General features: G+C 40.4%; 1 protein-coding gene across 1 annotated transcript in view; it reads right to left on the bottom strand.

Annotated features, from left to right (window-relative positions):
• SPOCK1 (sparc/osteonectin, cwcv and kazal-like domains proteoglycan (testican) 1) overlaps positions 1–15,813 on the bottom strand; it is a 268,007-nt gene that overhangs the window by 54,763 nt on the left and 197,431 nt on the right. The window contains exon 5 of the mRNA XM_009865464.1: positions 1,770–1,884. Coding sequence (XP_009863766.1) covers positions 1,770–1,884 — 115 coding nt within the window. The remainder of the gene's footprint in view (positions 1–1,769; positions 1,885–15,813) is intronic.

Below are 15,813 nucleotides of genomic sequence, written 5' to 3'. Positions count from 1 at the left end.
CATTAAATTAATGCTTTGTTGGCTGGAGTGAAAGTTTTGAGTCAAGCAAAACAAAAGCCCGGGTTTCGGAATACATATACCCTGTCAAATTGCATTTATCAAGATAAGGGTTATTAGAATCTTTTTTCTGTTGTGTGAATGAAATTGTAAGCTTAAAATGTCACTGAAGATTTATTAATCTGATACTCTCTCTGATAAGGGCAAAGAAATAGAAAGGGTAAAGACAAAGAAATATTTCTTGTAGCCTGATAAGGGCTACAAGAAATAGAAAGTATGAATAAGGCAATTTATCCATGGATGTACTGTAACCAAAAGATTTCAAGCCACATAAAGCAATATTACAGTTATACATTGATTTCTGAAACTTGCCATCTGAAATACTTCGTCTAACTTTGATAGCTATGCAAAAAAAATGTTTGTGATTTGCAAAAAAAAAAAAATAAAAAGGAATAAATCTGAATTTTCCAAACCTAGGCTGGAGAATCACTTCTTGCTCTAGAAAGTGGATGGAGGCTGACTGTGAATACCGGCGCTGTGCTAGGGGATGGGGTGTGGGGAGCACCACCAGCAAGATCATCAGTGCTTTCAGGCAAAGCGATAGGGCCTGAACTAACTAGAGGAAGTGTTGGTGAAACTTTTTTTTTCTGTGCCTGCTACTGTCAGAACGTGTCCATAGTGGGGAGGAGTAAGAGCAAAGAGAGGTTCTCAAATACTTTGGGTCAGAGTACTGTTAAAACTTCATCCTTTTTTTATACTACGAGTGGTGCACAAGGCAAATAAATGCATTTCACTGCATAACATGACCGAGTAAACCCTGCGTAAGTCACTGCTGTGGCTTGATGAGCTGCTAATAGAGGATTCCAGCTGCTGCCAGGGAGTTAACCCTCTCTCTTCACACTCCTGCTAAGAGAGGGACAACCACACAGTCCTTAAAAACAGTGAGAATTCACTTCACCACAGAAACTCTCACCAGCACATCTGCACTCACATCAGGAAACCACAGTCACAAGTACAAACTCTTTTCCCTTGCAGACAGCTTTCCCCACAACACGGTGGAAACTCACAGAACCTGGCTGCAGCACCTGCCTGCTGCTGGTCTTCTGCCTTTAGACAGTCTCTTTTTCAAGAACTATTTCCCTTTGGATGAGGTCGCTCTGAGACAGCTTGTGCTTATTTCCTCGGAAAAGACCTGGGGGAGTGAATTAGCTCACCAGGCTTTCAGACCTAAATAGAGAACTCACTGGAGAGCTGGCAGGGAAAACGGCCATTTGTGCTGAGATGCCAGCCTTCCCTTTTATACAACATTATCTGCAATGAATCTGTTGACTTCTAGTGACAATGTTAGTAGCAACAAAAATTATAATGATAATTCAGATCCTATAGAATATATACATGTGATTTTAAATGACTTTTGTTAACACACAGGCTACTGATTATATTTTTAACTTATGAAGTTAAACCATCAAATAGTATTTTTTCTTTTCTATCTTTTTTCATGATGACTCAATATTTTCATTCAAAATATTTTCACTCAAAAATGGGAATCATTAGCCAGAACTATGAGACTCTATCAAGTGGGTGTTAGTTTTGCAGCAGTCAAGAGGCTTGACAGCGCTACATGTTTGGGAGAGGATTACTTGTACCTTAGCTTTTTCTCAGAAAGAATTACGTAGAAAATCTACTAGTTAAGAAATGTCTTTCTCACGTTTTTCTAAGAATGAAGCAGCAACCAATTAAGCTGCTATAATTCTATTAACAGCTCAACTTACCAGTCTTCTCCGTCTTGTGTTTTGAACTTTCAGGTCCTGGAAGGCAGGGGCAGTGCCCTTCGCATCGAGCTGTGATGGTTTTGCCAGAAGTACACGCATGAAACTCCAGCTTGCACTACAATCAGAAAAAGAAGCAAGAATGCATTTTGAATTAGGACAAGATATAAAAGCAGCAGCTGTGGATTAAATGAGAAACTGCATTTAGCAGTAATGGCATTGGACAGACCGCAAAACTTCAGTCACTATTGAAAATGCCATTGTTTTTATTATTGCAGCTAACGACAATAATAGCTACTTCCTATGTAGAGTTCTGCCCGACGCTTCTAAATGTGCCTTGTAAAATGTTGTTATTATTCCCTGCTTAAATATATGGAATCTGGAGCATTGAAAGTTGAAACATTTTTTTTCCAGGTGACCTACAAGATCAATAGCAAAGATGGAAAGACAACACAAATCTCCAGAATCCCATGCGTTTCCCACGCTTCATGACCATGTTTTGGGTGTGAAATCATGCCATTTATCACTGTTACCACTGCTGATTTATTAGTTCAGTCTTCTGAGGAGCTGGGAGACCTCAACTTCCACAGCAAGCAACAGGCTTGGTCCGGAAAGACACTAATCCTCACAACAGTGAGAACTGAAAAAAAATCAGCTTATCAGCTGACCAGACTGGTCATTCACACATCAGCTTCTCTAAACAAAGAGGAAGTTTTCAATGACTCCTACCAACAACTACAAATTGCCTTAACAGTTAACAGCATCATCTCGAAAACCAGCCACCCATCATGCAATCAACTCCAGAAATACAACAAAAAACTGTAAAACTGTAGAGTGAAGAGTAGTACAGTATATGAGCAGTACAGTATATGCATGCTGTTACTTGTTCCTTTTCCTTCCCTAAAACCTCAGCAGACAGGATTTACAGCACCTCTTGACAGTCACCACATTCAAACCATTTAGGACAGCAGGACATGTGCAGCATTGGATAAATGAGGCAACTCAGGAGAATTAATATTGCAAAAGTGCGTGAGTTAAAAAGTCCTGATTTATAACACACTTGACTATTCATAGCCTTTGCTGCTTGCATTACATATATTTTAGTTCTGACTTTCCTCTAAGAGCTTTGTGCCTGTGTAGATGTTCTCCTCTGCAGTTACTACCTCAAGGATTTTTTTCCCCAGACTGTGCCCAGCAGCACAGATTGCTGGAGACTGGACTAACGGACTCAGAAAACGGAGTGAAAGAAAACAGTGCAGAGAAGCAGGAATAAAAACGTGTGAGCTGTTCTCTCTGCCTTGATACTAGTGAACTGAACTCAGTTCCATTTTTTGTGTTCTTCAAGGCCTGATTTTACCAGATCAGACTGAGGGCTTTTAATGCAAGGGGCAGTTTTAGCTGCAGCGCTGAAGCTGGTGCTCCTCCTCCCTGCACAGGCTGCCTCCTGCCAGGGAAAATGGGAATGCTGGGCTGCAACTTCCCTTTGGTAAGTCAGAGTTTTATTACAGATTAATTCTTTTTCATTTAGAAGTAGGCCAGTGTGCTTAAGCGTCCTGACATGATGCGTTTTGGAATGTTTCATTTAGAAGTAGGCCAGTGTGCTTAAGCATCCTGACACGATGCGTTTTGGAATATGCAGCTTTTTCGAAGGCTGGAGGCCATGTGGCGTAAGAGCACGGTGTTACCAGTGAGGCAGCAGTGGGCAACTGGAGCTTCTCTAGCAGCAGCCACTGACGAGAATCACAACAGCATCTTCCGTTCTTTGGGTACAGTTGGAGCCAAAGGAACAGCGCAGGATGTTGTTACAAGATAAATGCCTCCTGCTTTGAAAGTCCCGCAAACATCTTGGCTTTGCCTCTGTTTGTTTTTGTTAAAAGGGTTCATCTTTGCCCAGGCTTTAATCTAGCAGCAGGAGACCATTATCCTGTGCCTACATCCCACTCTGTTGACATTATCTCCCAGCCATTCTGCACTTCAATGCATCCTGGCGGTCGCACGCTCCCCGAGATGCTCTGCCCTTCTTCCCACTTAGAAAATGCACGGCCACACACAACATGTGTCAGCTTAGCTTGAGCTTTACACTAATTTCTTCCAAAACTAAAGGGAATATAAGTACTTCGTTTTCATCTGTTTGCTCCATAAATACACTTGGTTGATCTAAGCTGTCTGGACCCAATGCAAACACAAGAGAAAGTTCAGCAGAAGGAAAGAACAGGAGAAAGGAGAACACTCTGAGCATACAGTCCTGAAGACAACGACTTCTGCAGCATATTCTGGTAGTCAGTGTGTTATTGAGAACACAGGACTAAATATTCTGGCAGCTGGAGTCGATCATTTAAGCCCTTACAGAACATAAATTAGTTACATACTTTATTGTGCATAATAGCTATGAATGATGTAGCTAAGCATTAGCAATTATACTTCAAATACCACCTTTAAGATAGTAAGGCCTATTTCAAGTCCATTATTATGTGCAGTTAAGAAAGAGCTTTTTACTTGAAAATAGCAAGACAAGATTTTCCTCAGCTTTCCTTAAGATGGACAAAAATGACAACCAAAAAGCTCAAAAAATTAAAAAAACTCCAAAGTAAACTGCTTGAAAAAGGCTCTCTCTGATCTGAATGCACAGGGCAAAGAAGAGAGCCAGAGCTGAAGATCACAATGGTGCAGTCACATGTGAGTAAATTTATCCCTACGATTAATCATGTCAGATTTCCACCCTACTAGTTTGGGTTTGTATATATATAGAAATGAAGTGACAGCTTGGTGTTGGAGGAGGATGATAGAAGAACTCTGTGGTTTTAAATTCAGATAATACTGATTACTTTTCAACAGCTAATTGCTGTATGTAACTGTTTTGCCCTTCCTGAAAGACAAACACGGACACATCACACTTTCCATGCGATGGTGTGTCCACTCACTGCAATAACTCACTTTGGATTTAACATCACTGCCTGAACCAAACTAAGTGTTATACAGAGGAAGAGTGGCCACAGGAGATGTTTTGTGGATCAACAAGGAAGTTTTTGGACTACTCTGCCACTGGATGTACAGTCCAGAAGGAGCCTCTTAGTTTTCTCCAGACCACGGACGCTGCATTTCTGTTTTTGCGGAGAAAAATCAAATGCCCTTTTTCTTTTTGCCATCCTCATCTCCTCACACAAAAATAAAAAGATACACAGCACAAGTCAAAACATAACAAACAAGGGAATGATCCAGCCCATCAATCTTTAGCATCAAGAGGACATCACAACTGTTGCAGAAACGAGCCATGAAGCTCCTCACAGTGATTCTACCTAGGACATTCAGGGCTGGTCCCTCTGGTTTCAGAGAACCCGTCTCACTGGTGGTATGAGTCTCTGCTGAGCTTTTCTCCCAGTAAAGCTCCCTGGCACTGCCAAGCTCCATGTTTCTTTGCCATCTCCCTGATGTTTGAACTGCATTTGTTCACTATGAACCCCAAGGCCCACATAAACATCTCTAAACTATTTTGCTGCAAATAGAAAAGTAGCTCTGTTATTTGTTGTTAAATGTATATGGAGATCAATAAAATATATGAGGGGAGAAATGGTTGAACATATTCATGGAAAATTCATAAATTAATTTATTCAACCAAGATGTGGGGAATTATTGCAGAGTGTGTTTTGGCTAAAGTGTTCCCCTGAGAACCCACTACCCGTATAATGATTCCCTCTTTATTGTCAGTGAATCTAAAGCAATGTGTTTTGCATAAGCATTCACATTTGAGGGAGAAAGGAAATAGCTACATAAAATTTATTCCCTGCTATTTTATTCTTGTCTGTCAGTCTCCAGCCTGTAGTCCTTGCTAGAGTAGAATACAGACATTTTTTAAATGAGGCAATAAAACAGCTTATCTCTGTCTTTATATTAGCTTTTAACTTCTGGAAGCCACGTTTTCATGTAACTTGCACATGAATAATATTGTTAAATAAGTTACTGTGATTTTTTTACATAAGGGTGTATATTTGACGTAGAACATCCATGTAGAATCATAGAATGGCTTGAGTTGGAAGGGACAGCTTAGTTCAGCCTCCAGACCATATTAATGCTTGAAGGGCTTTGCCATGGGCATAACACTGCTCATGGTTGTAGCATCACAGAGAGGAAGGACAACCAGAGCTCTTCGCACAAACTCAGTATTCCTGGGGGATGTCACAGCCTTGATACCAAACACTGGGGAAGGGGATGAGGAGCGAGCAGGCTTTAACCAGCCTTCACCAGAGGGGAGGCTCTCCAAGACCCTAATTTGGTCTTAATCTTGTGCTATTAAATCCATCATTTAAAATTTCTTCTAGGCAAACTAGTAAAGGAGAAAATGTCAGCTTCCAAAGCTTCTGTTGGTCCTGTTATTAATGAAATGTGAATTGAGAAGCATATTTTTGATGGTGGGAGCATGTAGGAATTAGCAAACAATACACACGATGAAGACAAAATGAAGACACCATGAAATCTCTTTCTTGGAAGACTAGAAATCGGAATAGGAGGTTTAATTTGATGTCTACTAATTAAAATGTATGTTAAAAACCTGGAATATTGCATATTACTAATAGCAGTGGCTCTAAAACTTGCTAAACAGCGCTCACACATGGAAGATCCTGCATCTTCTTTAGCACCCTGCAGCTTTTTACGTTTCTACTGAGAATTACTTCAGTGCAGCGTTTGTTTTATCGTGCATCTTTTGTTCACTCACAATATGTCTCTTTAAACTTCTCATACAAATAACAAAACCTCATTATTTTCCACCTTATCTTTTACTTACTAGCTGCCACTGGCACAAGCTAAGACTTCCTGAAATTATAGTACATATATTTTTTTAGTCCAGAGTTTCTTTATATCAGTAGTTTTTTGTACCTATCTGTCTTAGAAGATAATTAGAATCCATTGGAATTCAGACACCTGTTTGAGAGGAGCTGTTTGTTGACATGCTTTAGAGCAGTGCTTGCTGTTTATTCCTTAGCTAGGACTCTTATCAGTATTTTCTTTCTAAGTCTCTGTTTCCAGTTTTCATCAGATGGGGAAAAAAATTACTATATTGGGAACACACTTAGACCAAGAGACTTTTTTTTTTTACTGTGTCAATTTAACAAAAAAAAAAAAAAAAAGGAAAAAAAGCCCTTCAGTATCTTTTATTCAAATCCCTAAAGAAATATCATATGGTGCATTCCTATTGCATCCTCTTGAATGCAGGTTTGTAAAAGCTAATGCAAAGTCCTGACATGAGCATCATATTTTGAGCTATTTGACAGGGGTGTGTGGTCCCTCAGCACCTCTCCCTGACACACAGTTCAGCTGCTTCTCTGCAAACCCGAGCCCCACGCTCGGGGGGAGGAGAGGGGATGCCCTGGGACGGGGTAGCAGAGCTTGGAGCCTCAGGTGGGCACTGAAAACACAGACCAAACTCTATGACTGCCCATTTGGATAGGTTTCCTACTGGTGACAGTGGCTATGCTATAGCCAGGCTATAACATTTTTGTGTCTGTATAGTCATCTCCTTTCTCTGGGCACACAGTTGTTTGAAGGGGAAGCTCCCTTCCTGCCCTGCACAGATCTGGCTGGCTCGTATTGTAATAAAAACAAAAGAGAGGCTGGAAATAAAAAATAAATTCATTTGTTTTCTATTAGAATAGCTACCAGGCCAACCTACAGCACCTTATCTTATCAGTAAAAGCTGTATAAAGATATCTTAAAAACCTAAGAGTTCTAATTAGGAGCTCTGCTCTTCTTATGAGAATACTTCACTGCTGCTGCTATTAACGAGAATTACGCAGGCATAGCACTGGTGGAATAAACTCTAATTAGCACAAACAATCTATGGTGTAAATACATATTGAGACATTTTAAAAATGTGTGCTAGCTGCAGCTTTGAATCAAATGTTACAGCTGATCTGCTCCGAAATTCTCCTTTCTGCAAGAAATGACACGAAGGACCTTATTACATCTCAGGTAAACAATAAATATTTGAGAAAACCTCTCACTGCATACTTATCTGACAGGCTGGTGGTTCATAATCTGCTAGAAAAAGAAAACAGCTTCCAGGTGCGGGGTCAAGAAGAAAGCGACCCAGGTTCTGAGGCACTGATATGAAATAGGTTGAACAGATTTATGCAGCTGAAGGGAGTAAAAGGCCTCACGCAGCAAAGCTCTGAGGACCAGAAATTGCTGCATGCTCCACAGCTCTGCCCTCTGCAATCCTGTAGCTCTGACCAGGGAGAGCTCAAGACTTTGCCCTTGGGCCAAAATTAACAATGGAGCAGAGGGAAAGCATGAAACCCAGGCAATCTTTAAATATCAGTCATTAATACTGCCAACCCATAGGTGCTCCAAGCAGAGGGCTCAGCTCCCAAAAATTAAGCTTGTCAATTTTAAGATCTTAAAATTTAAACAAAACTTTCATTTTTTTCAGCTGCCTTTTTTTCTTTATCAGGTCTCAGCCATATGCGATCAGTGTGTTGCGTGTTTTTTGCCTCTTACAGCTTAGGTTTAAAGAATTGACTACCAACTCCAAAGCAACTGAGAAGACAGAAGGTTCATCTTCCTGGAAGAGACAACCTGTTCCTGGCCTGGATTTCAGAAAAGAGCAAGCTCAGAGGCAGCTACCATGCAGTTTAGGATAGCATTAATTGTGTATTTGTTGGCTCTGTGCTATAATTAGAACGGTGCATACCTCTAAAAATAGGTTTCAGCTTCTGAGCAGGAGGAGAGCAGAAGGGGCTCCTTGCTTTCATCTGCTAAAGTCAAAGAGTTGTTTAAGAAAACAAAGAGGCTGATTGCTCGGTAGAGGGTCAGGTCTAAGAAGAGTTCATGTCCCCGCCTTACCTTCACCCCAGTGCCTGAGAGATGCCGTGACTCTGAGGAGCAAGTCCTACACCCCACAACCAGGCAAGGGGGAGGAAAGGAGTGGGGCAGAGCCGTGGGGCAGGAGCTCAAGACAGCCCTGCCCTGTGCTCTGAAACCCAGGGCAATGGCACAGAGGAAGCAACGACTCTGGAGCCAAGTGTCTGCTGGCCACGCTGCAATCGGAATACAGATTCGTAAGTGCTGGGCCATTAATTTGTTTCTAAAGGACTACCTGGTTGATCTTTCATATTGGTAGTTGAAGTCAAAAGTAGCCCAAAGCTTTGCATTTAAATGTTACCCTGCTGGTTAAAACCACCCACAGAAGAACAAAACACAGGCTCAAAAAGAAAAAAGAAAGCAAAGCAAGAAAGAAGAGACAGACATTTCTCAAATTGACCAGTAACTGACAAGTTAGTAGGGCAGCTGCTTGTAGGCATGTCGAACCATTTCAGCATTTGAATGGCAGGGCTGCAAACCAAACAAATTATGGGTTTGTTCTGACCTTACGGACAGAGCAAAATCAGCGAATTCAGGGACTTCCGGACAGAGCACTGAAGGACAAAATTCTGTTTTGATAGAAAACAAATTGCCCTGAGAAACAGCTGGCAATCTGCCCAATGTGAAGCAGGATTTTTTTTTTAAAAAAATGCAGTTAATTGCATCAGCTATATGATATAGCATATAAGGTCACAGCACTGGATATAGAAGGCAGAGGACATTCAAAGGATCATTTATTAATGGAATGTAACGATGAAAACAAATGGCTGCTGCTTGGTAAACCAACAAGAAAGTAGCTCTAGGGAAAAAAATCTAGCATGTCATATAGAAATTTTATTTTCACAAGTAAATTAGATGCTAGTTCTGGAAACACCTAGGCCAAGGTGTGTGGGGGGAATATCTCGGTTGGTTTACAATCTTGTAAGAAATTCAGTTGCTCATTGGAGCAGCAAGGACCAAGCAGGGCTGGAATTTGACCGAGAAGAGCCAATTTTGAAGTGGAAATATTTGTGCAATGCTGATCTCAACTTCTCCTTCACTGGCTGAAGAGACTAGGGCAATCAAAAAGGCAATAAAGACAAAGTGCTTCTGTCTCTATGAATGGCCAAGTCAAAATAAAGACATCCATCCCTCCTTCTTGCTGAGCTTTAACAAAAAGTACCAGCCTGTCTTAAATCTGCAAACCACCCTGCTGTCCTCTGATTCTAGTTATCATTCCACACCTATGACAACACACACGCTCTCCCCAGCAGAGCCACATTCTTAAACTGAAATCCAGGCTTCAGCCTGTGGTTTGATTTAATGACTCTGCAGCTCGCTTTCGAGTATTAAGGTCATATCCACCCTCTGGGCTGGGTGACCTGGTTCCTGGTGCACAAATGCAGGAGCTGAGGTGCTGAGGAGATGATCCAAAGTCACCCATGGCCAAGGGGTAGCTCTGGCTCCAGGCACCAGAGCTACCTCCTGCCTGCAGGGACTTGCGGCCACAGGTTGGCACCAACTTGGGAATCTCCGTAGGATGCTTCATCGCATGGCACAGTCGTGTGCCATGCCTGGTAATTACTGCTGTTAATTTGTCTTTGCTGATGCTAATGCTCTAGTCAGGAATATTTGCAGGATCAGAATCCAAATACAGATGTAGGCAACAACGCTGGTTTATTTTAAGAAAATTAAAAGCGTATCTTACAGCCCATATTCTATATTCACACACGCAAGTATTTCCTGTTGCTAAATCTCTGCTCCTTTTTCTTCCTGTAGGATTTGCATGATAGCTCACTAATGACAGCAATTTTCTAGCTGCACATGGGAGTTTTTGCTTTCTGGTACACTAGTCTGCCACATCCCAAGATGTGGACTTTAAAAATCACTTTCTTACTGCATTTGTTTTCTTTCATTTCTCTCTCTCTATTACATTGCCTTTGTCTCTATGAAATCATTCTCTATTCTAACTCTCCTAATTATGAGCTGAGACTTCACAGCTAATAGCATTATTCAAAGTGGAAAGAAGCAATTTTTTTTTTTCCTTAATAGAGCAAAGCCATCTTAGTTTAAAAGTAAAGAAAATCACAGGAAAACAATTGGTGATTTGGAACCATCAGTGCTGCACTTCCCTTGTAATTGAGATGCATTCTCATTCTGTAGCCATTTACTGATCACATGAGAATGATGATTTGTCATTTTTACTTGCTTCAAATTACTAAAGGCAATTTAATTTCTCTCATGGAGACGACACATCAGATAACGTGAACATAATCAAGAGGTAACGATCTGTGGCTCTGTGCACATACAGATACTCCAGTTACCAGCTAAACAACTGCCTACATATGGCACAGGGAAGGCAAAGCAAGACATTCAGAGCCCCAAACACAGGGTTTCCATCCCAACAATGGGATTTTAAACAGAGCAATTTCGCTACACCAGGCAATGTATAAATCCAGATTTCAGACGAGGCGATGCTCCATCTACTCAGTCATTCTCATACCCCTCTGTCCATACCTGGCCAAAAAGCAGCAGCTGGTGACCACTATTAAGGGTAGGCATGTTCCCTTCAGGCTTTTATGCAATTGGTATGAGAGCAATCTCTTCATATCCTAAAAATCTCTCAACCACCTCTCCCCATCAATAAGCTACTGCAAGTTCTGTGGGAGAACTGAGGCACTTAAGGAGTCTGAAGCAAAGAACTGGGTACTGGCATTAGCTGAGGGGGCTGTATTTGCAGTTACTTTAAGGTGACTGATATGTCTGACGGTATGTTATGACAAGATTCTGACTGCTACGGCTGATCAGGCTGAGAACAGATCAGAAGTACTTTTTAACCCTCTATTAGATGCATATTTACAAATGGAAGTGGAAGAGAAGTTGCTACTACACCTGCCTCACCTCTTGAAACACTGGTGAAATCACCTATTGAATTTGTTCTCTGCTTCCTTTTCCTTCTCTAACAACCTCACCACAAATAACAAGTAACTCTTAAACTAGCATATGATGTTCATAAAGTTTTGTGCTTCCCAGGCCCCGTGTTATAAAATTTTTGGGGAGAAGAAGGAAGTATCTGGAAACATCTCAGAACCCACATAGACAAAGTTCTGGGGAGCCTCCAGCAGAGACTGAAAAAAAAAAACCAACCCCAAGGGTCATGCTAGGTGCTGTACTCTGGACTTCTGAGCTCACATATCCTTAGCTAGCAGTGATATCAATATATATATATAATCCTTAGCTAGCAATGATAGCAATAGTTATTCCATTCCTTTCCCATCAAATCTATCAGATGAACTAGTTCACAATAGGTTTGCCCAAGTTTCACCAACCACGATGTGCCCGTACCAGTGCTCATTCCTTCTACTGATACATGAAATGTATAGTAACACATCAACTTTCAGATGTCAGGGAGAGTTTTTGTTGTTTATAGACAGAACAAATCTGAAGTGTAAGTACTAATATAAAATAAACAGCATTCTGCAGCATCACTGCTCTGGTCGCTTCTGCTGTAGCAATCGGATTTAAGTGCTAAGAGTGCCAACCTATTTTTTTAATTGACTTCTCAGAATTTTTATTTTGCAAAGAATAAATCAAAACAAAAACCAAACTGAAAGCCCCGGTGCTAAGTGCTGAAACAAAACATTTGGCAGTTACTAGCAAAGAAGCTTCAGGAATGTATTTTGGAGCACAGCAACCAACGAAGAATAAGCTGGCTTATGCTTTGAAGTCAGAGCTTCCAGCAATGTTTCCGATTTCTAAAGAAGACAATAGAAACAACGAAAAATTAAAAAAAAAACACCAACCAAAAAAAAACACCAAACCCCCAGCCTAATTCAATGCTCAGTATGAATGGACTCACTCTGAAAGACACCAGTACAAAAAAAAGTAGAATTAGTCTGTTTGCTCAGAAATCAAGTAACCACGGCTAATCCTTTTGCAGTATTATCCTGTTTTGGCCTTTATAAATCTTCTTTAAATTAAAGAGGTACCCAAGCCAAGAAATACCTCCTTTGATGTTTTAAATGGCTCAGATAAGCTGTTTGCTAGTAAAAGCTCAAAATACTAATTCTGAAATCGAAAAAAAAAATATTTAAAAAAATAGTAATTTTCCTGTGCAAAGAGGCTGGCACCTCTCAGGAACGTCAGAGCATTCAAGAGCACAACTTTTAAGCACCTCAAGCATTTTGACATCTTCTGCCCATATATAAAGTGAAAACAACCTGGAATACAAGTCTCTTACAAGTCAGTTACCTCAAACCAGCTAATTCCCTTGTTTTACAACCATTATATCGCATTGTTTGGATATTGCAACAAGAATTTACATTTTAACTGAATGTAGCCATGGAGCTTGGAACTAAATTAGTGCAAATGACATTTTTATTTAAGCTTGTGTAATTAGCTATGAGTTGGCATAATAAAGTCTAAGATTTTCTTGTTTCCTCTTCCTGCCAAGAACAAAACTTTCAGTGCTTGAGCTCTGGCGGATGATTCATAATGTTAACAGAGTTTTCTCCTATTTTTACTTTGGCTGCAGAAAGGAGGATTTTAAAAATAATGTTGGCTTTACACATAAAACATACAACAGGCAAGGTGAACCAACAACAAAAATAATCAGATTGTCCTTAGTGCAAAGGTAACTGTCTACACAGGAGTGTTTGTATTTGATGGGTTTTTAAGTTCTGATCATCACACGCCAATTTATTTGATTTGGAAGTGACAATCGTGATTCTCATCAAGTTAGAAAAGCAGCCCTGTGATTACCATCGTCAAGATTGGTAGCTTTCCCCAAAAGAACCAATACTGTATTTGCAATTCCTTACTTATTGCTGACTTCTCTTCAAAGGGTGTTTTCTTGCTCAGTGCAAAAGCATCCACTGCACAGGACAAATCATCAACCAGCCACAGGCAGCTCAAAACCAGAAAGCTACGTGAACTTAGTTGCTTTATGCTTTGATCATCCCCTTCAATGGAAATTGTTGCATCTTTAGAGAGGGCCCACAAACCTCTTGGAATTTTCCATAAGCTATATAAATATGCAGAAGTCCACAGGCATCATGTTTAAGTGCAAGGAAGGCCATGCCTGTGTCCTGTGGCCCCTTCTCAATCCTCGGTGTAACTGGACTGGCCTAACAAGGGTGAGGATGGGAGGAAGCCACGTAGCCATAAAACCCAGCACCTGCTCTCACCAGGATGCGACTCATGACATCTGCCTTCATTTCCACTTTTCCCTCTGCCCTTCTCAGCCACGTGACCTTGAACTTACAGACTCTGAGCCGGGCAGATGCACACATCCTCTTCCCTTCAAAGGACACAGGGCAGAAGACCCCTGTCTCAAACACATTTTCGACAAAATAATTCAGCCCGGTGGACACCCACATTCTAGGTCCTACTGCAGTAAGAATTAACACACAGTAGTGAATATCACTGAAGGGGGAAATTGCTAAAACATTTTTTTTTATTATATTCACTGCAGAACAAATAAATACCTCTATTTAAGACAAGCTGAATTACAACTTACTGTGGTTCCTTGCAGTTTTCACCTGGAGCAGCACGTATTATTTCCCTCCTTGCTGCCTTCTGAATTCTCATTAACCTTTCTGTCAAGACTGCATTAAACATGTCTTGTTAATTTACCATGTTCTTTGAAAAATGTGACATGGAGATGACAAATACTTATCTTAAAAAAACCCCTCTGCTTTAATGAAGTGCATAACAAGAAACACAAAATTCTAGTTTACAACACAGGTTTGATTTGCTTTGCTGCTTCAGTGAGCTCAACGGTGAGACTCTGAATAGCTTTAGCATCTGTCCTTAAGGGAGCAAAAGCAAAGGTCACGGACCCTGAAGAATCTGAAGGCTTCAAGAACCTGCTCCAAAGTTGAAGCATTTTTACTGTTCTGATGCAATATTCTACTGCATGCATGCTTCCTAAACAAAATCCCTTTACAATTAATATATACTGCTCTCACTCCCACACACTTACCATAGGTCAAGGCATTAAATTTCCCAAATAAGTTATAACCTTGTGGGCATTTTTAGTGAGAAGTTGTTGCAACTTTGGTGCAAAACAGGGCATGAACATTTATATTCAGGTAGGTTTTGTGAGGGAAATATTGTTCATTCTATAAACACCAGGCAGCTAACAGAACATTTGTTAATCCTCAAGAAAGATCCCAAAGCAGTTTAATTGAGTGGTATTGATGCACTACATCTATCTTACCAAATATTTCTTGAAAAATATTCAGTAAGACAATTATGCATTGAAATTACCATTTATATAGCTCCTTTCATCTACAAAGGAGTCAAAGTCCTATGTATTTATAAGGGTATAAATACATACTACTGCTCAAGTGCAGCCAATTTTGCAGCAGGAAATATCAAATGCTCTGCACCAGCACACAATATAATGGGCTGCACAAAGGAAGCAATGATATTTAAATCCAGAGAGATGACAACACCCAATTAACCAGATTAGAGTGCTAAACTGACCCTCTAACACAGGGTTAGACTTCTGTTTATTTACTGGCTTCTAAAAATTCAGTCCATCACAGCATGACTGCAAGTCTCCTGAAAATAGCTTTGCTTTTCTTATGTACCCTTCTTGACCAGCAAAGTAATTCATGGTCCCTGTGTCAGATGCCCACAGACCACCCTGTCAGAACCCACCGCTTACTTAAAAACATAAATGAACCAACATGGCAATCCTTCTGCAGAAGCTCACTGCTTCTGATTACAAAACAGGTTCTTGGTAAGTCTCGTGCTTGTACCCAGAGATGCAGTCTTCTTCAACTGACTGAGCAGCACTAGATTCAATAATATAAATAAAACTGTTGCCTCTTCAGAAAAGGAATGTTTGGAAATAAATGATTTTTTGGAAAAGCCTAGGAGTCACAAATTCTGTAAAAAAACTAGCAACCAACCAAGAAAAACAAAAATCAGACCACACTCCTTGCAGCTGAATGCTATAGAGTTTTCAGAAGATAATTTTTCCACTGATATTTGCTAAAAATTGCACACAGTGAGGCACACCAACTGGTCAAAGTTCCTCAGTTCATCTCCATTTAACAGGCCAACTTATAATCCAACATAATTATATTAAGAAATATCACAGGCATTTTCCAGTTCAAAAGATCTGCTAATATTTATGAGGTCATTGTACATCTCATTGCAGAAAAACACTGCAATATTACAGGGCTGAGAAGAATAGAATACA

Source organism: Apaloderma vittatum, unplaced genomic scaffold, assembly GCF_000703405.1.
Source record: "Apaloderma vittatum isolate BGI_N311 unplaced genomic scaffold, ASM70340v1 scaffold4850, whole genome shotgun sequence".
NCBI classification, from domain to species: Eukaryota; Metazoa; Chordata; class Aves; order Trogoniformes; family Trogonidae; genus Apaloderma; species Apaloderma vittatum.
This window is presented reverse-complemented; position numbering and strand designations above follow the sequence as displayed.